This window comes from Paramisgurnus dabryanus, chromosome 17, assembly GCF_030506205.2.
Source record: "Paramisgurnus dabryanus chromosome 17, PD_genome_1.1, whole genome shotgun sequence".
Taxonomy (NCBI): Eukaryota; Metazoa; Chordata; class Actinopteri; order Cypriniformes; family Cobitidae; genus Paramisgurnus; species Paramisgurnus dabryanus.
This window is the reverse complement of record NC_133353.1, coordinates 26,807,744-26,833,630: the sequence shown is the minus strand read 5'-3', so window position 1 is coordinate 26,833,630 and position 25,887 is coordinate 26,807,744. Positions and strand designations below refer to the sequence as shown.

The 25,887-nt window shown below is 37.3% G+C and overlaps 2 protein-coding genes across 6 annotated transcripts in view; both read right to left on the bottom strand.

Moving 5' to 3' along the window:
• Positions 1 to 49: 49 nt before the first annotated feature.
• adam17a (ADAM metallopeptidase domain 17a) lies at positions 50 to 17,444 on the bottom strand. 4 transcript variants are annotated; one of them, XM_065288471.2, is made up of 20 exons: positions 17,031 to 17,444; positions 16,484 to 16,616; positions 15,911 to 16,044; positions 15,729 to 15,817; positions 15,262 to 15,439; positions 12,043 to 12,176; positions 11,879 to 11,965; positions 10,729 to 10,842; positions 10,388 to 10,532; positions 10,203 to 10,297; positions 9,942 to 10,094; positions 8,441 to 8,640; positions 7,887 to 7,990; positions 7,667 to 7,801; positions 5,181 to 5,311; positions 5,017 to 5,095; positions 4,824 to 4,912; positions 4,435 to 4,491; positions 4,187 to 4,229; positions 50 to 2,296 (listed from the first exon to the last, which is right to left on the bottom strand). In XM_065288471.2, the coding sequence occupies exons 1-20, from the start codon at positions 17,143 to 17,145 to the stop codon at positions 1,950 to 1,952; spliced, it is 2,562 nt and encodes an 853-aa protein (XP_065144543.2). In that variant the 5' UTR covers positions 17,146 to 17,444; the 3' UTR covers positions 50 to 1,949. The 4 variants fall into 4 exon arrangements, with proteins under 4 accessions (XP_065144543.2, XP_065144544.2, XP_065144545.2 ...); XM_065288472.2 differs by having other exon boundaries at positions 4,187 to 4,226; XM_065288473.2 differs by lacking the exon at positions 4,187 to 4,229.
• A 516-nt stretch (positions 17,445 to 17,960) lies between these two features.
• rnf144aa (ring finger protein 144aa) overlaps positions 17,961 to 25,887 on the bottom strand; it is a 50,568-nt gene continuing 42,641 nt past the window's right edge. For both annotated transcript variants that reach the window (XM_065288475.2, XM_065288476.2), the window contains exon 8: positions 17,961 to 22,768. In XM_065288475.2, coding sequence (XP_065144547.1) covers positions 22,637 to 22,768 — 132 coding nt within the window. In that variant the 3' untranslated portion in view covers positions 17,961 to 22,636. The remainder of the gene's footprint in view (positions 22,769 to 25,887) is intronic.

The following is a 25,887-nucleotide window of genomic DNA, read 5'->3' as shown; positions in this document are numbered from 1 at the left end:
AAGTTCTTCTCTGGCTATATAAATGCTTTTATTCAGCACAAATCCAGAATCAGATTATAAATGGAGGCAGTTTATTCAAATGTAATATAATACTAAAACACACACACATACACTGAATGACAGCAGAATGATACAGTTTGGCATTCAAGTGAGGTGTATAAATCATTACTTATGATAGGATATACAAGAATATAAGAAACATAAAAATATATATATATATATATTTAGTCCAATGACATATGTATGGCACATAAAAACAACTCTGAAACGAAAAATGTAGTTTAGCTATGACTATTACTGGTTAAAAGACATACCACAATCCTTTCCAGTTATACAAACCTCAACTCCTCTTAAAATTTTACATCATAGAGCAATTTTATAGACATTTCACAGTGGGGGAATACTAGTGATTCTGAAATATTGACTTTGGTCACATCAAATATACAATACAATAGCAGCTCTAGTGGCATGAACAGAAACTGTGTTTGTGTCACGATGAGCGAAATACAATTGACCAAATCTTAAAATGCAAAAACAATATTTTAAACACCCTGTGCAACTGCAAAATTACATAGAAAGTTTCAATTTGAAAGCATTCAATCTAGTGGTTCCCATATATGCCTGAAATTAAATTCATGCACTAGATGGTGCATACTGTATATGCATAGCTTGAATCTTCTCATACAGTAACCAGTGTAACATTAAGTCATTAAACTATTTCGAAGCCTTATTCAGAATGAAGCTGTAGTCTTACTCCTTAAAAAGGTATAAATGAATGACATATGTCCTAATATTTAAGGGATTATTGCATTCTCAGGCAAACTGTAGCTATAGTACCACACTACTAAAATTGTGACACACAACAAGGCACATACTGTATTGACAGAATATTCCAGGGTAAGGGGCGGTTCACATTTCACGTCTAAAACCATGCATAGTCGCTTTCCTCAATGCAACATTCTGAAAAGTAGAAGCATTTTCAACTTGCTGTCATGACTCGGGGCGCGTCGGCCATATAGTGCGCTTGCCATATAATGCCAAAATAATGTATTTGCATGGGCTAAAGATGTGAAAAATGTGAACCGCCTCTAATGCTGTTACACTGGGAAAAAAATGATTCATTCAATTTACTCCATTTTTTAAGGTAAGCGGTCGCTATCAATTTATTTAAGATACATTTAAACAAAAAAAATTGAAAAACAAAACAAAAAACTTTTGTTTAAATGTAGCTTAAATAAATAGATTGCAACCACTTACCTTAAAAAATGTAGTAAATTGAATACATTTTTTTCAGTGGAGCACAAAATTATTTTTTCTTTGTTTATAAAAGCAAACAAACCACACTTGAACCGTGTCAACGTTAAACTTTCGTCATCAGTGCATTAAAGTCTGCATCCCTTCTGCTTGCTTTTACAAATCAAAGGTACAAATTTAAACTGTGGTAAACAGCATCAATATGCTGTATTTAACACGTCTTTAATTTTTTACATTTTACTAGATTTCAGTAGTTTATCTTGGCAGTCTGAGATTTTTATTTATTTAGGTGACCACATATTTATAATAAAGGTTTGTTTTATATATAAGAGCAAACGAACCTCATACACTTTTAATCACAAGTGCATCTACACTGAAATAAATGATTCATTCAATTTACTCAATTTTTTAAGGTAAGTGTTGCAATCAATTTATTTAAGCTACATTTAAAAGTAAAAAAAAAAAATGTAGCTTAAATAAATTGATTGCGACCACTTACCTTAAAAAATTGAGTAAACTGAATGAATCATTTTTTTTAAATGTACAAAATAGGCCTGCCTGCACCAAAATCAAATTAAGGCTTATTTAAGTGCATATAATATACCAAAGGAACCCATCAAGTGACCTTGAATCATGCACAATTCTTTAGGGTGCATATACTTATGAGCAGTCCTCAACACTCAGTCTCCTTACTTTCAATGCGCGCTTGCCTCTTCAGCCGTCTCTTGTCCCCGTGGGTTGGCGTTCCCTGTGCGGTGAGGTCCTCGAAGGACCTGGCAGCTGTGCCGCTCAGAGGGAAGCTTTCCTCCTGCATCTCCTCGTCCTGGTGTGAGGAGTCCCCGCTGGGTTGCTCCTCGATAGTGTCCATTCGCTGCAGATCTGCTCTGGGTGCGCCGGAGAGGCTGGTTGGGCTTTGGGCGGTAAACGTCTCCTGTGATGGTGAAACGACGGGGCCCGTATGTCGTGCTGGTAATGAAGCCAGATGATGGGGTCTCAGAATGCACATGGGAGTTGACTCCGGACCACTCGGCATCTCTAACTTCTAAAGGTAGATGTTATAAGTAATCAGTAAGTGATACACAACGCTTTTAAACTATTTATCATGGTATTTGCTTTGCTCTGCATTATTAGGGATGGGCATGAGTATTCAAGTACAGTTTGGGGGTGAAATTTGATCATGCAAACTTTTAAGATTTACAGTATTAGTCCAAATTTGGAAACACTTGACTTTTTCCACATTATAGACTAATAGTAAACACATCAAAACTATTGAATGGCACAAATGTAACTATAGGAATTATGTAGTCACCTTTGTTTGCAAAATGTGCTACATTTTTTTGCAGAAATTGCTTACTTGTGGCAATTTATTAAGAAGTTTCTTAAGGGCTCACCGTCAGGACTCTTATTGGCTGCTTTTTCATCAACATTATCTCATCAATTTAAAAAATATATTTTTTAAATAAAATTGTAGTTTTCTAATGAAATAAGAAATTAGTATTTTTGCACATAATATTTTTTTTCTGCAAATGTAATTTTAAACATTTTAAGCTCCAATCTGTATTTTTTATTTTAGAAAAATAAATCAGTTATTGCCTTTTATAAAACGATTAGTTACAATCCTTGATTCTGATTGGTCAATAGCTGTGCTTTATAGAGACAGAGCGCAGCGCGTCATAACCTGAAAACCACACCCACAGGGGGGGGAAACAATCCATCCGTCTCCATTGACTTTGTATTGCGAGAGGCCACCTCCTTGTCATTTCTGGCTTATAACAAAAAACAGAATAATGCCTAAAAGCTGCTGTGTGACAGGATGTACAGCTAACAAGCCAAAAAACCCAGAAATACGTTTTTATAAGCTGTCGACCCCAAAAAAACAAGCGTTTAAAGACACAAAAGTGGAAACTTTTCATAGTACTACTATTAATAGAACTGCGCCCACTAATGGGAAACGTAGTCGGCGATTCATTTTTCTCCTTAAAGGCTGAGTTTTACATCTCTTCGACAGCTTATAAAAACTTATTTCTGGGTTTTTTGGCTGTTAACTGTACATCTTGTCACACAGCAGCTTTTAGGCATTATTTAGGCCTGATTTTATGACTTGTACGATGTATAATAAGGACAGATCTGCTCTCATGCGGCTATCACAGATGTTAGATTCATAAGCCTGATAGAAATGACTAAAGGTAATTTTATAGTTAAACAAATACATACACCTTCAAATAAAAAAAAATTAAGATCATGGGGAAACATTTTAGTCAGGTGTTTCCAAACTTTTGACCGATACTGTATTCCAATTTCCAAAACGATATTGGATACAATTCATTCAAATTTATTGAGCATAGCTCTTTTTACAATACGCATTGTTTCAAAGCAGCTATATATTAAATATACATAGCTATTTTACCTGGCACACAACTTAAAATGTCACTCATGTTTAGAAGAAACAGCAAAATGCGATCCAAACATGTCTATCTCATGCATACATACAGCAACGTAAAAAAGCACAGATGGGAGTAGGTAGAAGTATCTGTTGAGTACTCATGTAGACAAACTGATGCCCATCTCTATGCATAACATTAACAGCATGCTGCATTTGTGATAAATGCAGCGAAATAATCTAACTACACCAATACTGTCCATTCACATCTCCTGAATTAAATTAAATATCTGAAGACAAAACAAGCCATCCATCTTATATGCAGTATCTACTGTATGTCATTGTCAATGCCGTGCATTCACTGTACGATGCGTTGATACGGGCCTGCTTCCAAAAACACGCCAGGTCTTTATTTACACTGAACGCACAAGACATACAGCAAAGCTCAATGGCATCGGTGCCTTTTCTCTGACGGTAACATGTCACAACCAGCGCAAACTCATCACATTGACTCAGGTTACACATGGGGGTTGCCATTCAACACAAACTCACCTGAGTTGAGGGCTCTACTACACACCTCCACCACCATCTGCTGCTGTTCCACGCGGGTCAGAGCAAAAAGCCACAAGTCATACATGTGCAGCCAAGCTCCCCCCTTTACTAGCCTTGACAAAAGTTGCCATGCTAACAGCAGCACACATCTGCATAATGTTATTCTGTTATTTTTGGTTTCTGAATGACCCCAATGCAGGTTTAGTGTGTTAGTAAAACAGATAGTCAATTTGTATTAAAGAACTTACACTTGGGTACAAAAAGGATTTGGAGTCCTTTTCATATTGTTGATCTAGTTTTTTGTCCTGTTAACAAAAAATAAAGATATATTATCATTGCAGTATCCTGTAAAGAAACCTAATTTACACACATTTGCTTCCAAATCTGTATAATTTTCATTTATACATGTACCACAAAAGGAGTAAGTTATCTGGAAAAAATAGCACAAAGAGAATCCATTTGATGTATGTTTTAAATTACATCCTGGTCCTGACACAAAGTCAACAGTTTCCTAAACTTTGTTTGTGTTCCATGGACGTTGAGGTTTGGTTTATGAGGGCAAGGAAATTACAACAGTATTTATTTTTTCTATAAAACATTACATTGACTTAAATAAACAGCCCGTATGTGGTCTTACCACGCAATGCACCAGTATGCTGAGAGGAATCCAGAAAAGTAAAGAGAAGACCACCACTGACCCAACTATGTTGTCAGCCAAAAACTTTCCTGAACATTGACAGGAAAGAGTTAATCATGTCAGTTAACCTTTTAAAAAGCATTAATGAGGTCAATGCACATTGCTTGATTAAAATCACCCTGCTATCTCTTACCAAATGTGTTGATATCCAATCTGTCTATGAAGTCCCATAAACGTTCAATGACATCCTGCACCTGCTTCATGCATTTACCCTGAAATTAAAAACATCTCTGTATTACGTCTGTTTATTTGATAAAATGTGATTAAAAAATTCATAATAAAAATCAGTTCACTCACGGCCCCATCACAGAAGCCGACAGTACAGGGTTTGCCCTTGCGCAGATAAAGAAATTTCCCTTCACCCATAGAAAAGGGAGTACACAGCCCATACGTATTTCGACAGCAGACTTTGCATGAGTTCTCCGTTTCTGAAAACAATTACAGTATGTCAAGAATGGTTATTAAATAAAAAAAAAAAAAATGTAACAACCAAAATTGTTTGACTGGTGTTACAGTCTTAGTATTACTGTAAAATTTATGTAACTTTTAGGAGTGTTACTGCATTAAAATAAATAACAATTTTGACAAATATATATGTATCATGGTATATTTTAATGCCAGGTGACTAAAATTAATAATGTCACGGATTGACTTATTTGCTCACCAGCCTAAGTGGCTAGTTGTTTTCCAAAGTTACTAACCACTCAGCATTTTCACTGGCCACAATTTTGATGCTGGTAAAATAAATGTTATATGATTAAACTTGACTTTGACATCGACTTTAATTTGAGTAATTTTACTTGACTTAGATGCAGATTGACTTTCAAATGCAGATTGACCACCCAAATTGAGACTACATTTATTAGTTGGTATTTACCAGGTATATCAGTATCATATAATATATTTAGATGCTTTAGTAATGCTAAGTACACACCAAACGCGGGGCATCGTGTTACTCGCTCTAGATTACTCGCGGGATTTAACTTCGTGTCATGCGAATATTTCGCTCGAGTTGAATATTTTCAACTTGGGCAAAGACCCGTTTGTAGCACGTGTTTTTGCGGCACTCTCGCCACCCATATCGCGTAATTCGCATCGCCCCACGCGAAGACACGTCTAATCGCGTCTTTGCATTGACTTTGTATGTAATCACACAAATCGTTGAACTCGCGTCTGGTGTAAACCCACACTTAGGCATAAATAGATGAACGTCTAATGAATATATTAAAAGTGGAGCAGGGATGTAAAGGATTAACTGAAAGGATAAACACAATATACTGTAAATACTGTCAAGGTGTCAACTTGTTTATGCAGATTGTATTTTATAAGCTTGATCATGGTTTTTGTTAAAAGTGATTTAAGAATTCAAGGCGCTCTTTTACTGACAAATGTCGAGAGGGCATTATATTGTTGCCCAAAGTAGCCTACATTAATATGATGTGCGAACCTCTCCGCTCGGTGTTTCTATTGACTATTGACTATTCTATTGATCTTTTGACTTATTTTGACAGTCAAAACTGGGACGTGTGCATTCAGGTGCGCGCTATAAATTTCTCTCCGCTCTTGCCCAGAGTGTGCACACACTTTAAATCTCACTTTAAAATCACTTTCATGCAATTGTTTTATCTTTCCCGAACTGTGCGTGTATGTCCTCAGACTGCGCCCCGTGCATTCGCAAATCCATCAGCGCTCGAGCTCTCTTTGAGGCTGTTTACACTTGGCATTAACATGCGTTTTCGTCGATCGGATCGCAAGTGGACGACGTTAATGCCAGGTGTAAACGGTGTTCAAAACGTTTTGAGCTCGTCCACTTTTGACCACTTTCAACCACATCCAGAGGTAGTCAGTAGTCACACCACTTTCGATCGGATCGCTTTGGAGTTGCGGAACGCATATGTGGTTGAATGTGTTCGAACAGCCACACGCGACCGCCTTCTCTCCGCCCAATTTATCTAATCTGAGGTATTAAACACAAGTTTTACGTTTTTTTTTTTTTACTTCTGGCGTAAACATACGGTGAACCGTGCTATTTTTAGCCTTTCATTGATAACTCTAAAGCGGCTGATCTCCGTAGTTTCGTTTTGAAAGCGTGTGAAAGTTGCGCGATCCTATTTCATCAATTGCGCTGAAAATTCAGAGAAAGCTCTTACATACACACATACAAAACCCTGTGCAGCATGTTTACTTGCTAAACAAGCAGTGGACTCCGACATAATATTAGTTTGCGACCATATAAACTCAAAATTACTCCCGCTCGGGTTTGAATGACAGCAGAGAGACTCGCCCACCGTCTAACAGACCACCCCCTCACAGTATTCAGGACAAAAGCGGTCGAAAGTGGACAAAAGAGACGGATTTAAATACCAGGTGTAAACGTAATGTTTTCTCTCGTCCACTTGTGATCGATAAAAACACATCTTAATACCAAGTGTAAACAGCCCTACTGTACGTTGCGCTGGGTGCAGGGAGTGCTCATGGGAGTTGTAGTTTCCCAGTGTCACATTGCTCATTGTTTATAATTTCGCATCACTTTAAAAAAAACTACAATAAAAATTTTTTTATTCAACCTGCAAAAGTGGCCAGTGGGATTTGCTGTCTTACCCGCCACAGCGGAAATCTACCCGCATTTGGCGGGTTTTAATGTCAAGCCCTGGTTATAGTGCCTATAACCAGAAAAAGACCAGAAAACAATAAATAGTCCTTTCTTCTAGTTAGCCTACCTAAACCCTTTGGGTTATACCTGGAAAATCAAAGTAAAAAAATACATTTGTTTATAAGTTTACCATTGCAGGCACAGGACTCAAGGTTATGCACGGCCTCACAGAACGGCTTGCATTCACCATTCCGACAGCGGCCCTTATCCACACACTCTGTTTCATTAGCCAGATTTCCAGGGGAAGGGCACTCACTGCTGAAGCCTAAAGATACACAGATATCCAAGTTTAACCAACAGTGACTGAGATCCCAAAATACCAGTTACACCTACACTATATGTGGACTCACCTGTGCACTTTGATATGCCCTTGCAGGTGGCAGTGATGTTTTCCTGACAGATCTTCTCTGAATTTTCAAACTGACAGCCCTTGCAGCAGGGACTGTTCCTGTCACTGAGATCCACAAAAACAACAATATCAAAACACTCACATTTAGAGATCTACAGTAACTGTGGACTGTGGATAGGTGGATTTTCAGTGATTTTAAGATTATCGCCATTAGAAAATTAAAGTGTTCACGTGGCTAACAGCGTTGGCAGGTTTATCGTTATTTGTCAACCAAAATGACCTATAAAATGTCTGCTGGCATTATCCATATCTAAACAGCAGGGTGAGCAATGGCTTACATACAATGTATTAAATATAATATGGTATAATGAATTTGCATTCCTTTAAACCACTTGTTTTTTGCAATTACACAAAGTAAAAAAAGGGGTCAACCTATCACTATTCTTCAGTTATCATCACTGGGCATTCATAAAGCACTAGTGCACTGTGAGGACACAAATTAAATACATGCAGAGTTTCACACTCTAGTTGGAATGTATGAACACTTTTTTTTACCTGCACTGGGCAATTGGTTTGAATTTGCAATTAGATGTACAGCAGGGATCATTGCTGAGATGAAGGAGTCCAGGATCACAGTCTTCATCTTCTTCCACACGGGAGTTTCCACACAGCTTCCTGTTCCTCTCCTTAAAGCACAGCTGGGCCTTCATTTTTAAAGATTTAATGACTGATGACTTGCTACAGCTGGAGAAGCGCTGTGAGAAGAAAAAGGTCTATAAGTCAAAACAGAGAGCACAAGACAATAGGCTTTATGCCCAGCTGCACAACTTCCTGAACTTCAGCCAGCTCCTTGTTTCCTGTCTGCCATTATTGGACAAACTGATTAATCCAGGTGTGTCTGATTATTGTTGTTGTGACTACTGAGGTCAGGCACACCTGGATTAATCAGTTTGTTTGTGACTACTAAGGTCAAGCACAGCTGGATTAATCAGTTTGTCCAATAATGGCAGACAGGAAACAAGGGCCCGGTTGCATAAAGCACCTTAAATAGTTCTCTTAGGTAAGGGTAATCGTTAAATGTTTCACGACAGCGACCCAGGTTTGTTGTTATGAAAATACTATTGTTGCCATGGAGAACAGAAAAAATTAAGGGTTTTTTTGCAACACCCTTAAGTTTAAGGGAAACACAAGGGTGAACTTAAGGGAAAATTACACTTAAGGTGCTTTATGCAACCGGGCCAAGGAGCTGGCTGAAGTTCAAGAAGTAGTGCAGCTGGGCATAAAGCCTATTTGGAAAATCGTGGCTGCTTAAGTCTTCTGGGTGTTTAATTAAGGACGAAGTATGGTCCATTTTTATGCGTACACGAGGGTCTGCATACAGTGCGCGTGACACAATTTCCATCAGGTAAATGTCAGGTAAAAAACAGACTATATATTTTTTTACTTCCCCAAAATTGCCCACTGTAAATCTCATTGATACTTTGATAGCTTGGGTCTCTTTATGTAATGTAAACCTAAGTGATTATTTGTGCAATTTGCCTTCTGCTAAACAAAAACAATCAATTCATTTAGAACAGAAATCGTGTAACTCTCCTGAAAAGCCAATTTGAGTTGCGGTCAACATAATTTTCTAGCTATCGGCATCCGACCATCAATTTTTCGGTTTACTTGCCATTTAGCGCATTAGCTCTTTGTTTCATAAGAAAAAACTTTGACAAAAGTGTCATAGCTTATTTTCATATGTACAAATATCTCAGGAATATTTCTGAAGTACTTCTGATGCACAACATTATTAGTTTATTATTAGTTTCAACAATTTTCTGTATGTATGGTATATCGACCTCGTATCAGCCCCACTGCTTTCTCAATATTGGCATTAAAAACCTGTATCGTTGAGCACTAACCTGGAGATATTACCATGGTGTACAAAGGGTGGGGACTGGTAAATGCTGAAGTTGAATAAATAGAGTGTTGTTTAAAACATACCAGGCCAATAAAAGGCAATCAAAATTCCCGCATGATAAAGGAAATAAAGTTATTCCATGATGGGCAATACCTTGTTGTTGTCATGATCTCCACTGACTGCAATGGGGTACATGACATACTTTCCACCCTTGTCATCGCTTGGAGCACAATCAAGTATGTTGTCTGGATCATGTTCTGCTCCGAAGTTGTGACCAAGCTCATGGGTGGTCACAAGATCTGCTTCCTGGAGATCAGAAACAATACATCACTGTCTCGCCAGTTAATAATTAACATCTAGCATATATTTCAAGCTCTGGTATACAGAAACAGGTGAAGTGCTGTTTGTAAAAACCTTGGTCAGAATAGTTTTCCCATAATTCATAGTGCTAGTTAGGCCAGTGTTCAGGTAATAATCCTTCCCTTTATGGGAGTGTGATGGCTTATAGGCTGTAGGATGAAATTGATATGCAAGGTCAAGCTCTGTTTAAAAAAAAAAGAGAGAGTATTCTGTCGATTTCAAGTTGATCACAGCCTTACGTTTAGGGCAGAGTCCACCTAATCCATTTGGTTTGGAAGGAGCCACATACGCAAGACCCAGAGTGCCATCATCAAAGTCCTGATATGTGAAAAGATGAGCGAGGCAGACGGCAGAGGCATTGTCTGCGATGTCATAACTGAATTGCTATAGGGAACAGAGATGCCACAGGATAGAGAGATGACAAAGTGAGAGTACTGTACATACTGGCACTTTAAAAGTCATCGTGAAACAGCATTTTCAAAAAACTACTTCCATAATGTGACACGAGTGAAACTGATTTTCAACAGAAGAAATGATTGATCCGCAAGGGATTGGATGGTAAAAAATGTCTGGCACTTACTTCTAAAAGTTTCTTCACATCCCACACACCATCCTTTCTTCCTAATGGGCTGCCCTTCATGTTGTAGTGAATCCCTCCTGGTACCACGGTTGTGGGCTCCTTGTTTATTAGAATCTGTGGGGGAAGAATTTCATATTTATAATTTTTTTTTAATAAAAAATAACGCTCACTTCTAAAAGTAGAATTAAGCAATTATATTCTGACAAGCGACTAAAATAAAAATACAACACAAAAATATGGTAAAAAAAAATGGTGGAATCTCTCCAGATGGAAATCAGGTTATTCTTTCACTTTGGGAAAGTTATAAAAAAAAATTGGGTTTGTGACAAGCCAGGAAACTTTTGTCGCCTGATTAAACTAACATTATAGGCAGGGTGCATGATCTCTGAAAGCCAATGTTGACATTTGAAATCACCTAAGGAAACAAGCCCCTACCCCAATAGAATCTGGATCTTCTTTTGATATACACATACACAACCCAGGCAACGATGTCGGTTAGTAGACACGCCCCTTACTGCTGACTGGCTACAAGTGTGTTTTGGCAGTCGACCCAACTCACTTTTCCAAAGTGTTTTTCAAAAATCATGCACCCGTCTTTAAGCTCTTTGCATGCGAGTTGACTTTAACATACCAAACCAGTGTTTGCCACAAACATACAGTTTATTTGTTGCGGCACATCCGCAAAGGGGGATAGGTAAACTAACATGCGGTCAGGTCGGTCATTTTAGGATTCGGAGCCTTGTGCAAAGCCTATACTTCATGTGTCTGGTCAAAATGCTGTGCATACCACCATGGGCTGCCACAAATAAAGAATGACAACTAATGCAGAGTTTAGACTGCACGATTTTAGCCCTGATTTTGACTCACCGGCAGGTTTGAGAAATCGCAGACAAATGCCATAAATCACGAATCAAATTGATGCTTGTGCACGCGAGTGACAATAACACAGTGTGAATTATCAAAGATGTGATCTGAGAGAATTGCAGACGAGTCGCGACACCCATGAGATATTTTGGCATGAAACAGCAGCGACTGAACGCTACCCCAGATAGTCACGCAGTTTGAAAAGATCTGTGACCTGACCAAGATTTTGAGTACATATCGAAAATGTTTGCATATTTGCAATGAAAGCCATTATTGAAGGGTTCACCTGGTGAATCTGCACACCGTAGCCTATAAACTCATCATCCCAGGAAGTGTTTCTGTAAATATCATCCACTCTGTCTATCAGCTCAATCTGAAATAAACAAAACGCAGACAAAATTGAATACACTGTGCACGTCATCATGTGTTCCTGAATGTTGCCGTGCTCACCAGGTAGTTTATTGTAGTGCTCTCCTCTCCACGGCCCATGTGCTTAAAGAAACGATAGTCCGCCACTAACAGCAAAGTGCAGGTGTTTTTCTTGCCGTGGTTAGATGAAGATCTCTTCTCTCTCTCATGTGGCTCTGAACGCAAAACCAGGAGATAAAAAAAATTAATTGACAAGCTATGAAACAAAACAAATTCTCTGGTCCATACACGTAAAAAATCCATAGCTTCTACATCCTTCAATAGAGCCATGAAGTTGCCTACAATACAATAGAAGATTGTATGTCTTTGCTATTTAAATAAGAGGATAAAGAAATGTGTTATTAGTCAACTTAATTACTAACCATGGTTACTAGCTGTAGTTTGTTTCTAGACAAGTATCAATTCTTATTTAGGGCAGGAGGTCATAGCTGGGCGACAACACACTTGAATGGATAGCCTTTGTCAGTTAAACTCCTACACACTGATGCATTAATGATTATTCTCTCGTCATGAGCATGTGATAAAAGTTATCTACTGTCTGTTCGGGTGAAACAAAAGAGTTTGATACCACAACATAACACTTGCAACATATTTTCTGTAACTGAATATCATTATACTGTGACATGTAGGAGTAAAACAAAACATTCAGTAAATAATAACGTAGGATTTTTTCTACTGGGGTACAGAACCTGATTTCATCCATTGGATTTGATTAAATCTTGTGTGGACAAATTTAAGTCCAGCCCTACCTTTATCATTTCAGAAGCCATTTCACTTGGATATACGCTACGATGGGGAAAATAAGACAATCTTAACTTTTCCTAATCTTTTCCTGGACCACGCCCACCTGCCATACCATATGACCGGAAGAGAGATCATATCGAGGATTGGAGGCATTTTTGATTAAAGGTCCCATTCTTTCTGTGTTTTTATAGCTTTGATTGTGTTAACAGTGTGGAAAATAACATGTGTTCATGTTTCACGTATAAAAAACGAGGAATTTCTCACACAATTTACTTAGCTCTACACCGGAGCTTTCACTGTCCTAAAAAAAGACTGATGTCATCTTTGTTCTTGTTCTTCCTCCTTCAGAAATACGTAATGAGTTCTGATTGAGTAGTTTGTTTAGTGTGTTGTGATTCAACAGCAGCTTAGCTTAGCAGAGCCATTTGAGCTTAGCTGGCGACTGACATATTCCTGTGGGCAGAGTTTAGTCAAAAACTCTTATATTGACAACATTCAAACAGGAAGTTGTAGTCCAAACCGGCCGTTCGATGTAGGCTTTGAAAGGGGAATTCTGGTAAACAAAATATATCGCCTGGCAGTGAACTTTGAGCTTTATGATTTTACAGGTATTATTTATGCTCTAGCTACTGTTAAAGTTTGAAAAATGGATCAGGAAGAAGTCATTTGTATTCTAAAACAAATGACAGATTTTCATTTTAATTTCATTGCGACTTTAATGATTATGCGTTTCTTATTGCATGTTTCTGTGATGAGAATCTTGTTACACGTTAATAAGCGGTAAATAAATATAATACGTACGTGAACTTAAGCACAATTCTTCTGCGCATGTGCACAAGGTATTTTTGCATCCAAGTGAAAAAATACTTTGATTCACTTGCATAATTTTCTCCTGATGATCAGATCACAGATCGTACTACACCACGTCACCAACCCTATCAATACTAAGGGTGTCACAATTTAGATTTTAAATAGAAACCGATCGAAATTAAGTCACAACCTCGAACTTTGAATTAAAAAATGAAATCGTTGATTCTGCCACGCCCCCATGTCACGTCCCGTCGGCTTGCCAAGCAGGGGAAAATAAACCTCTCAAAAGTGCCTTTAAAAACATCGGTCCAGCGGAACGTGATTCATATTTTAAAAACGTTGGATGTATTGCTACAACTCCTTGAAATGCATATCATAAACAGGATTACTACCTAGTGATCTGACTTTGGGCAGAGCCAAGCTCTCTGCACGTGCGCGAGAGAGCCGCCAAATGTAGCGGGTTATATTTATAAAAAAAAGGGATAGTTTGCCTCAGCTCGCATGAAACTCATAAAACTGAACAAATATGTAAAGATTACTACTTTAGTCTATGTTTAGACTTCGGACAGATGCGAGAGCGTGTGCCGTGCACGTGAGACAGAGAGAAGCGCAGCTGCTTATTACGCACTGGTTTTATTTCAGATGCTAGGAGTCCAAAACGCGTGCATTAAGTCCATGTGCATGCAAGAAGGAATCCTCTCTCTACAAGCTCTCTCGCGTAAAGTGAAGCCCACAAACCCCCATGCAAGAAAAAGCATGCAATGTGCATGTTAATTTGAAACTATAATAATAATAATAATAATAAAAAATAATGGCATATCATTTTTTGTCTTTCAAAAAAAATGTAAAAATTGAGAATCGAATCATGACCCTAGAATCGAAAATGTAATCGAATTGAGGATTTGGAGAATCGTGACACCCCTAATCAATACGATCGAAATGTTAAGTATTCTGTAAGTATTTTTTTAAGTATTTGACTTAATATTACTGGCAAATCATATTTTCCCCACTTCCATAGCATAAAAGTGTAATTTTTCACAAATGAATGAATGTGATTCAATAGTTTTTTTTTTTTGGTAAAGACTATAAATGTCATGTTCTTTTTGCATTTCCATTGCATTTACTCATTTGACATACACTTTAATCCAAGCGACTTGAAGCACATGTAAACTACACACGTTATCACATGTATGTTCCCCCTGTGACTCAAACCCATGACCTTCGCATTGCTTATACAATGCTCTACCAGATGAGATACACTATTTTTAAGATATTAAAGGCTCAATTTCCAGGACTGTGTCATGCACATAAACATACACACTAGGGATGCTAAACAATTAATTGCGATTAATCGTTAGCAGAATAAAAGTTTTTGTTTACATCACATATGTGTGTAAACTGTGTATAATAAATAAGTATATATATAAATATGAACACATTCATGTATAATTTTTAGAAAAAAAAATGTATATATTAAGTATTTATATTTATATATAATATAAATTATACATAAATATACAAATGTATATACACATGTAAACATTTCTAAAACATATACATGCATGTGTGTACATTTATTTATACAAAGTTATTATACACAGTTCACACACACATATGATGTAAACAAAAACTTTTATTCTGCTAATGATTAATCGCGATTAATCGTTAAGCATCCCTAATACACACCCTCCTCATCCTCATCATGTCCAACTCCTCTGGCCTCCAGTGGCAACATGTCCTCGGCATTAGTGTTCACATATCCACACACTTTAGATGATGACAGTCGACTGATGTTCTTTATATCCTCTGAGCGGTACACCAGCAAACGTCCATCAGCGGGTGTCTCTGTGAATCGCCACAAAGGCTAACAGAAACAAGACAGGAGAAAAGGAACACTGTTAAGATGAAAACAAAACATTGGACTTTTACATATGTCCCCAAGAAGATGATTCATTACTTTGTGTATTGAATTTTTATGAAATAATGTTTTTTCTACTTTTCTGCCATTGGTAAGTAAAATAAATCAACGGTTGGCTTTTGTTTTGTTAGTACAGTATGATATAGTCTCACTACATTCAAATGGGATATGAAAAGCTTGTCCTTTAAGGCTGGGGAGATTAAAAAGATCACATATAAATGTGTTAGCAACTCACCTCTACATTATACTCTGCCTCATTGGTGAGAATATGGGCTGAAAACTCATCTCCATCAATGTGTGCCTGCACACGCGAGTGCTCCTCTCCTGATGGGATATCATACAATCACATGACAAAAATATGTAGATCTAACCCAGCAGCCTCATACAAATATCCAATATAATTGTTTTATATCTTACCTACTACATGTCCTTTGAAGTAATTCTGTAACTGAACTTCATATTGGTCCTCATTTCCATTCTTGTCTACAAATACAGCCTTCAAGTCCTCTGTGAAGAGTTCTGTGTTGGTTGTCAAGTACAACTTGAAGTGCCTTTGAGGAAAATATACAGTATAAAACATTTACATTTATGAATTTGGCAGACACTTTTATCCAAAGGGACTTACAGTGCGTTACAAGGAATGCATGTTTATCGTTATATGTGTTACATGGGTTCGAACCCATGACCTTATGGGCTGCTAACGCAATGCTCTACCACTGAGAGAGTGATAAAGTAGTTTAACAGGTTTATAACGTAAAATCCCTACATTTTAACGACTTTGATAACAAGTTGTACAGATCAGAGAAGACTAACACAAATGCAGATAAAAATTAAACAGCTTAGAGTCAGAAAACACAGCATGGAGTTTCACCACAGATATTATCTGATATGCTCTACCCACAATCTTGGCGATTTGAATACTGATTTTTCTTATTTATAGCTTTTTTACTGTGTAATAGCAAGTAGGACGTGTCGATTTGTGAGTTTTACCTTTCGAGTGCTGTGAAGCTGACCAGCCGGTCCACATGAGATTGGGGATCAACGTCCCTTTTTTTGAGCGAATGAAGATGCAGACTTGATGCAGGAAGAACCTCAAAGTCTGACAGTAAGGAGCTGAGCGTATCTGAGTGATTAAAAGCATATATATCGTTATTCATGCAAAATCCATGAATAGTTCATTTTGAAAACCAATCAAGTATCCACATATTTTTGCTTCTGCATTTGGGGTTTAGACAAGGCATTGCACATATCTAATGGTGTACATATTGTTCATGTACACCATTTAAGCCATATGGATAAAATACGATCTTTCATATATTCAATTCAATTGCACATGCAGGAACTTCCATGACAAGAGGAAATGTACCATTTACACAACACAGGCATTGCTAAAACAGGAAAAGGAACAAAAAACTACACTGATAAAGACAACACCCACACAGCTGCTTTTAAAAACACGGCATGTTTGAACTTACCCTAAAATGCTCTTTATTAATAGCTTTTATTCTCCCTTAAAATAAACTAACTCCAAACTCACCAAATTCTGGCGCCTCTTCCTGACTTCTCAGGTCTTCTTCAACAGATACTGGTGTCACCGCACAACGGACAGATAATGGAGCAAAAAGGAATAAATAAAATATAAAAAACTCCATACTGGAGATGTAACATCACTTGTCAAAGCACCATGTCCAAGCGACAGCTGTCAACATCTGTCGTCTGTTATTTGCAAATATACGCGGCTAGTTGCTGTTCCGGTTATTAACCACGCCTTTAAAAAACATACATACAAATATCAATACTAACGTGGAAATAACTGGCAAGAAATGCTAAAAGTCGATTATTTAGTGTTAAAATACGCGAGCGGTTACACCGTACAGTAGCTTTCACACTTCCGTCCACATTTGCGTGGATCCCCTTTAGATAATAATCTGAGGGAAAAATCCAACAACGATTCTGTTTCCGGGAAAATGTGAATTAGCCGGAAGTTTGGTCTTTTATTATGTAATATTTCTGACGTTACTTTTGTAGTAACAAAAAATTTACCATTAAATATCAGTTAAACAGTATTTAAAAATGAAAACATTAATTATACAGTGTCGTATATTAAAATATGCATGATACAAATATATATATTTTTTTTATTTTAAATTATAATGATATTATCATTTATAGTAAAATTTCTTATAAATGATAAATAAATATAAAAATAAAATTAAAAATGCCTAAATATACTTGCATTGCGGGCACTTTTAAAATGCACAAATCAACCAACAACAAGGAAACTAATTATTACCAGACTTTAAAATACTCTAAACATCTCTCTAGCCCTACTTATAAGTGTATTTGTCCAAAACTAATTTATTTACTAAATTGAAAATTATTGTTGTGTTGTAATGATACAGTTTCCAACAGTTGTATTTTGAGCAGTTTCCTTGACATTTGAATGAAATGCAAATATAAACAAATGTCATGAATATGTATGCATTTTATTGGGGACAGACAATACAGGTAATGTTGTATTTCTTGTAGTTGTATTTTTTATATTTCAAGACATCACACACATGCAATTTTACAACATTGCAACTGTACAAATGGGATCTGGTGCCAATTTACAGAAAACACACATTTATTTATAATGTATCAAAAACAAACACATTTAAAGGTCATATAAAGAAGATTTGAAAGGCAAACTCATTTTGATAAGGTGCACTGACAAGGTCCCTAAATTACATACTAAAATTGGCAAAAATAATTTTCATGTTTTACAGCTGGTTATATGGCTAAAAATATAGCTTATTTTATAATATAGCTAAAAACCAGAAACATTAATACAAAGGGTCCACCATATGGAAAAAGAAAGCAAATTGTTTGTTGGACAGACACATACATAGTTTAATGTGTTAATAAAAACAAACTGACAAAGCTAAGTTTTGTGCAACAGGCAAATTCTTACAAACAAGAACAATACAGTATTTGGCTGTTTGTAAAATCTATACTGTATTTTAAGATGTATTTCCTAGTCACAATATTTTCTAATATGTTGCAGGAACAAATTACATTTTCTATGCTACCCAAAAAGAAGAAACAAAATAAGCACCAACTAAATAAAAAGCCAAAGTGCTATTTCAATAACCCTGAAGGAAAACAATTATATTAAACAACATATATTACATAAACATAAAAACATCAAATGGATACTGAAACCAAATGTACATACCCTATAAATGAGATTTTATAGCCCATACATCAAAATCTCGCATCAGTACATATTTACCCAAAAAGTGTTTTCTCTACAAATGTCGTAAAAATCTGCTTGGCACTATCAATATATACATGTATGTGTATGCATTACAATAGTTTTTTGCACAGAAATAGCCATATGTTGCTAAAAAACAACAACAATTAGATTTCACTCAACAGAGGAACTTGTGTGCTATTTATAAGTGACATATATGCTGTGCTTTGCTTTAATTTAGCATATTTTTGCTATGGTTTCAAATTAGAGAATGATGTACTGCAGCTAAAGGTTTCAAACATTTACTTTTAATTATAAGTCAGTTTTCTTAACATAATTTTATAGAGACTGAGAATAACCATTATTATGATGTTAAAAGATCTACTTTAGTGAGAAAAAAGATTAATAAAGTTGTTGTAAATAAAATGTATAGCTAATGATTAGTTTAGTCCATACTTTGGCCAATTGTGTTAATTATTTATGTATGCATTAATGGTATATATAACATCACAAAAGTTGTAAAGTGTCAAAATGATTATTCTAGAAGGATCTGGGTAAGCAAAACAAATAAAAACAAACATAAAAATGAACCAAACCTTAAGCTACAGAAGAGAAGACCACTGAGGTACTCTAAAATTTAAGGCTAAAACGTGAAAATGCAAGTTGCTACAAAAGAAAGGATGTCATTAACATAAAAAATAACTTGTAAATATAGCTGCAAGCAGCGATGATGGGCCCTCGCACAATGTTGCCATCGCTACATGGTGGTTCCCAGAAAACAATGCATGGTGGGCACATGCAATTAAGTAAGTAAATATCAGTGGACCATTTGAATGTTGTTACTGACCAGTTTGGGGACTGTAAGCAAAACGAACACCACCACTTTTCTCAAAAGTGGGCACTACAGAACTCTTTTTCCACCCCTAAGTTTTGCCCACGCCTACCGGCCAACAACTTTGACGTCTGTGCCAAATTTTAATGCTCAGAGCTATAAATACACCTGAATGTAATATTAAAGTTTGATAGGTTGCCATGACAACACCATTAAAGATAGCACAAAAACAATTCAACAATTTTACATCAGCCACGTCTCTACATTTTTATGATCATGTCTGGATTCAATTGGGTAAAAATATGCAGACAATTGTAAAGTCTGTTTACAAGACACACTTCCTGTTGCCAGTTGGTGGCGCTATGCCTGTGACTTACAATATCTGCATCAATATGATCAGATCCCATAACCAAACACTTAATGTATGCAGTAGATATGAGACACTTCCTGTTTCCCTGATTTCGACATAAATGTATTGCCTCGCCACGGTGACATCGTTCGAGATATCAAAAATCTGTTCGCAATTAAACATCTCCTATGTCTTGGCATCATGTTCTCCAAATTAGGTGTCAATTGAATGAATCCCCTAAAAGGAGTATTGAAATGTCTATTGCATGCTACTGTAAAATCCACTTTTGTGACTTACACACTTCCTGGCGCCAGTTGGTGGCGTTATGCCCAGGATTTACAGTAGGCACATCACTGTGATCAGAATCTGTGGCCAAACATACACCCTATATTTTGATCCCAATCAGACAATGTATGCCTTAGATATAAGACACTTCCTGTTTCTCTGATGTCGCCATAAATTTGTCGCCTCACCATGGCAACAGCGTTTGAGATATCAAAAATCCCTTCGCAATTCATCTCCAATGTCTTGGCATCATGTTCACCAAATTTGGTGTCAATCGCATGAATCCCCTAGGAGGAGTCTTCTAAAATTTCAACGTATGCACTTTTCAAACAATCCAAAATGGATGACTTCCTGTTGGGTGTCAGTGCAAAAGGTGTTTGGGATTATAAAATCTATGCACGTACAAGTTTTACATACATGTACACCCGATCTGTGCACCAAATTTTTTTGCATTACAGGAGGTGCTAGAGCCCTCCTGCCATGCCCGTGTGCCAGCCTTTACCCGGTCCGAATGGCGACAACTCCAGCATTTGTGCCAAGTTTCAAGACTTTTCGAGCATGTTAAGGCCCCCGTGCTTGGGCCCTAAATATACTGAGAATAAGAAGTAGAATGTAGGGCTAGCGAAAAATGTATAAATGTAATGTAAAAAGACAACCCCTTCACCAACAGCCTCCAATATGGCATTCCCACATTTCAAAACATACTTTGCAAATGGTAGATGAGAAAATCTCACAAAGGATTTTGAGGAGATGAGCTACATATTGTCCAGCTACAAATATGGCTGGTGCTCCGTTCCTGTATTTATGAAACATATGATGGCACAATAGCTTTTAAAGATGAGCCATGTGCTGCAGGCAAGATGATAACATTGAAATAGTTTATCTCTAAGGTATATTTAAAGCAAGAAATTATTTTCAATGTTTTCAGAAATGCTCAACTGTTTTAAACATATATTGATATAGCTCTCCTTTAGCTACAAAACCACTGTATACATAAACTGGCAACCATTCAATTCAAGACAGCAAAAGCCACATTTTTTATCTACAATTTGTATAAACTTGCATAGATACAGTGCTAGACCTGTAAAGCTTGAATCAGTGTATAATCCCTGTTAGAATTAGAGACTGTTCCAAAACTGAAAATGTTGCAAGTGATACAAACTGTATACAAGTTTTAAACCATCTGACAAAAAATATAGCTCAATAGCCATATAATCTCCAAAATTTAATTGCGCTTTTCTGCAGCTCATCTTGACATATCCAAAAAAGATCTGTAGAGACCGAAATTAAGTCTGTTTACAAAGCATATATGCAGTTTAGGTTAAAAGGCTCTTAACTATAATACATTTTAATAATTTGGTTTCAGTATTTGGACCGTTTACATTTAGCTACTTGCAATCTTAGGTGTAACAGCCCTTAAATCATAATGCTTATAATCCTCCGTTCCCAAACCTCTTGAGCTGCCTATGGAAACACTGTAAGGCATGAAAGGTGCATTGCTGGAGAGAAGGCTGTTCAAAAGTGTATGCAAATGTATTAAGATACCTTGTTTTGGCCAAATTTTAAAGGCATCATACAGTAGCATGCACCCCTTGCAAGAAAAGCAATCCCAAAATGCACTTCAACAAGCTCAGTGACAGCAAAAATCCACAATAGACTATAGATACATATTCAATACTAAATGAGTTTTAATGGAAGTACTCCAGTTAAAAAAAAAAAAATTGTCTGTATTTTATTTTAATGGTTATTAGCTTAAATGCTTTTAACTTAGTTACATGCTAATGTTCTCAAATTAATTGTTAGACGTACAAAGTTGCGTTTCAAATTGGTCACTTGTTCCAAGTTTGCCTTTATAGGCAGAGAAAGCAAGACAGCTCACTAGGTTTTGGAATAGGAATTTCATTTTTCTGTGGGTTTAGATTAACAGACTTAATGTTAAAACTGCAATGTTTCTGTACATTTGAGACAAAGAAATGATATATGCTCACATTTAAACTGACAAACAAGCCCCATCTCTGTGTAATACTAGTGATAAAGAAATAACCATGTGACTGCTACTTTGCACACCGACTAACATATTGAAAAATGTTTGTGTTAAAACAGAACCCTTCAGGACAGCCACATATGCGAAACATCCACCACATACAAAAATAAAAGCGCCCCATACAATCACCATGCTGTCTCCTGCGGTACTGCGGAGAGGTTACTCTTCCTCTCAAATCCTCCACCTAAGCAAGTGGCTTATGAGGTCTCCTTTGGACTCGTCGAGCCTGCCAGGATGTAGCCTACTCAGCCAGCTATGCTGCCGTGTAACCGTGGCATGAGTTGCTCACGTTACAAGTCCCACCGGTTGATGAAGAGCTCAAAGGCGGAGGAAGAAAAGAAAAACAATTAAAGGAGATGACCGGAATTCCTCACACAGCGACTCTTCGGGACGAGCTGTTAGGTGGGAAGAGGGTCATCGTCACCTTTACTGCATTTGCACTTGCAGCACAAAATGAAAGGTGTGGCCAGCAGCAGAAATGGCGAGGCTACCAGTAAGAGTAGGCCGAAACCGGCAAAGATTCCAACGACCTGCGGAAAAAACAATAAAGTCAATATAACAGATGTAACAGAAAGTACATGAGACTGGTGGTCTACCGATATGCAGTCAATGCTGTTTAGACCATGAAACCATGGTGACCAATTCAGTTCATATAGTCATAACGCTTTTTAGCAGTATTTACTTAAAGGCAGGGTGAATGATTTTTAAAAAACACTTTGGGAGTCTGGCCAAGTACCAAAACACACTTGTAGCCAATCAGCAGTAAGGGGCAGGTCCACTAACCACATCGTTGCCTGGGTTGTGTATGTGTGGGGCGGGTCTGTCAAAAGAAAGGTCCAGATTCTACTGGGGTAGGGTCGTGTTTGTTTAAGTGATTTCAAATGTAAACATTGGCTTCAGAGATCATGCACCCCACCTTTAAACTAATAACAACAAGCTGTATGATGATCTGATCAGAAAAATATGTACAAAACTGTACATTTTCTGTCGCTGAGGTGCTACCCTAAGGTTATGTTTTGTACCCTTATAGGGGGACATTACTGTACCTCAAAGACCTATTGTGTGCCTTTAAAGGCAAAGTTAAATGTTTTGTCCCCTTAAATGTAACTTGGTACAAAATGGGTTATTACAAGTACACAATAAGTCCTTAGGGTGTAATATGTACCCCGAAAAGTACAACATTTCAATATTGTATACTCATTAAGGTACAAACATAAATCTTTGAGGGTACCACCCCAGTGACAGAAAAGGTACAATTCTGTACCTTTTTTCTGACGGTGTTTATCCAAATGCAGCACCATAATTCACCACATAGGGGCGTCAGATCTTTATAATTTATTACTGGAAAAGATGTATTCTTAAACATGTAATCATGGTCCTAAAATTATGCTTGCTTCACATCACTCTAAGACACAGTACGAAACTTATCTTCATATTGAACAACTTCAAAAACATACGACTGGCCTCTATTTCTATAAAAAAACTTCCCAGAATTTTTATAAGGACAATTACAGCAATTCATCAAGGGACCCATTTGCACACACTCTTCATTTACTTTGTCTATGTAAATTCTTTTGCAGTCTGAAAAACCACACGATAAGCAAATGGCATGAAGAGGAGAGCAGTGAAATGAAAAAACAGCTCAAGGCTTAGAACCAGGTGCGGCTCAGCCCAGTAGCTTCATCTTTACTAATTTATAAAGAATCAAATTCTGATGGTATACAAACTGAGGCTTTGTAAAATTCAAACTCTGAGGGCTGGCGCAGAGCTGCCGTGCTTTTATGACGCCTAATGCGACTCACTCTTCCCTGCTGAGCAACAGATGTCTTTGTGCAGATCTCTTCATAGTTTCAGGGCCAGCTCACCTTTTCAACATTATGTTCAGCATATAATGATGTCAGCGCTTAAAAAAGATTTTTTTTCAGTACTTTTTTTCATAATAAAGCACATAATAGCACATAATATTTGCAATAATTGCGATTTGCACTGCTTTATCATATTTTAATATCATAGTGATATTTCAAAAAATATCAAGGCAAACGAATACAAAACCGTATTATAAAGAATACATTATTATAAGTGTGCAGAGCGTACATAATGCGATTCTGTTGTCATTGTCTCTTCAAAATAATCACACAGTTCTGATGTGTTTGACGGATTATTGGCTGATTCAAATGCCTCTCATCCATTCAGTTTTTAAAGTAACTATTGTATGGTATGGTTTAAAGGTGCAATAGGTGGATCCCCGGTGACTTCTTTTTTGAGGGGGCTCGATGCGAAGTTCATAACAAAATGTATTTAGCCCGTCATGTGCGTGGTTCCTTTTTTCAAAATATGTGTTCTGCGCATCGAGAGATCCTGTGTGCATTACGTGCCTGCTGCAGATGCATCTAAAGGGTTAATGATAAAAGAGACACTCGCGTTTGCCAGATACTCGCATAATCTCATGCGTAATCAGACTTTACTATTAAAGGAGTGTCTTGTATGTATTTTGAACCACACACAAAACTCTGAACACTTATTTTGAATTAGCGCCCCTCGGATGAGCAGTCAAGAGCCGACACTGGGTGCAATGTGGGACTTTTAGCAACATCTAGTGCTTAGACTGTGAACTGCAACCGAAGGGCAACCTTCCGATCTCTCTCATGAAGCCAATATGGAAGTGACTTAAACTGCAATTCACCGACTGGCCGCTTGAGGCTGGCTCCAAGAGGGAGTCAATTCCCATAGACTCCCATGTTAAAAATGCCCAACTTTACAGTAGAAAAGAATATGTTTACAGCCTGGTACAAAAAGTGTTTTTGGCCTATATAGCTAATTTTGCCTTTCATGACAACTGTGAGGGGGGTGAATTTTTTGTAACTCATCCGTTTAAATTATATTAAGCCTTAAATTTCTGCATAATTAAGGGCGTGGCCGCTTGAGTGACGGTTGAACAGCCACTGCTGTCACTAGGCTCGCGATAGGCGGGCGTGGTTTCACCTCAGCTTCAACCATGTCCCGCCTCTTTACCCATTTTCGGTTTTCCGCGAGTGATTCGCGGTGACGCGTGGCCAAGATGGCGACGGCAGGCAACGCCTACTTTAAGCTTCAAAAACGATCTTCACAAGCCAATGGGTGACGTCACGGACACTACGTCCATATTTTTTTACGGTCTATGACTGCAACCAACGGTTTCCATATAAGGGGACCCACAGTGTATGTAGATAAAAACAGCTCATTCTAAGGTAATAAAAACAATCCAGGTCATTTTGTAGGGTGTTTATACACCACTGATAATATATTTATGTATATTATATTGCATATTGCATTTCTGTCACATTGCATCTTTAAGGCATATTCTTATGAAATTAAGTGCAATGTGGCCCAACAAGGAAATGATCAGCAATGTTCAAAATCTTCAAAATCCATTTTCTTCATACTGTAGATTCCTCCTAATGACATCCTTTGGAGACTTTATTGCACATAGCTTTTGCTCATCTTATGAGCCGTAGAAAAATTGGGTAATAGGAAATACATAATGAACAGTATGTCTAATGAGCCTTATACAGTACTGAAACTATGTCCGCACAGAATGTCCTATAGACATAAGCAATGTGTGTATTTGTGTGTGGTGGATCTTCTAACTGTGCATTCACACCAGCCGCGG

Coding starts and splice junctions, on each gene's coding strand:
- adam17a (XM_065288471.2), bottom strand. CDS start 17,145: ATGGAGTTTTTTATATTTTATTTATTCCTTTTTGCTCCATTATCTGTC. Junction 10,533..10,728: donor ATGTGAAGAAACTTTTAGAA/GTAAGTGCCAGA, acceptor TGTTCCCTATAG/CAATTCAGTTATGACATCGC. Junction 4,913..5,016: donor ATTGGATATCAACACATTTG/GTAAGAGATAGC, acceptor GTCAATGTTCAG/GAAAGTTTTTGGCTGACAAC.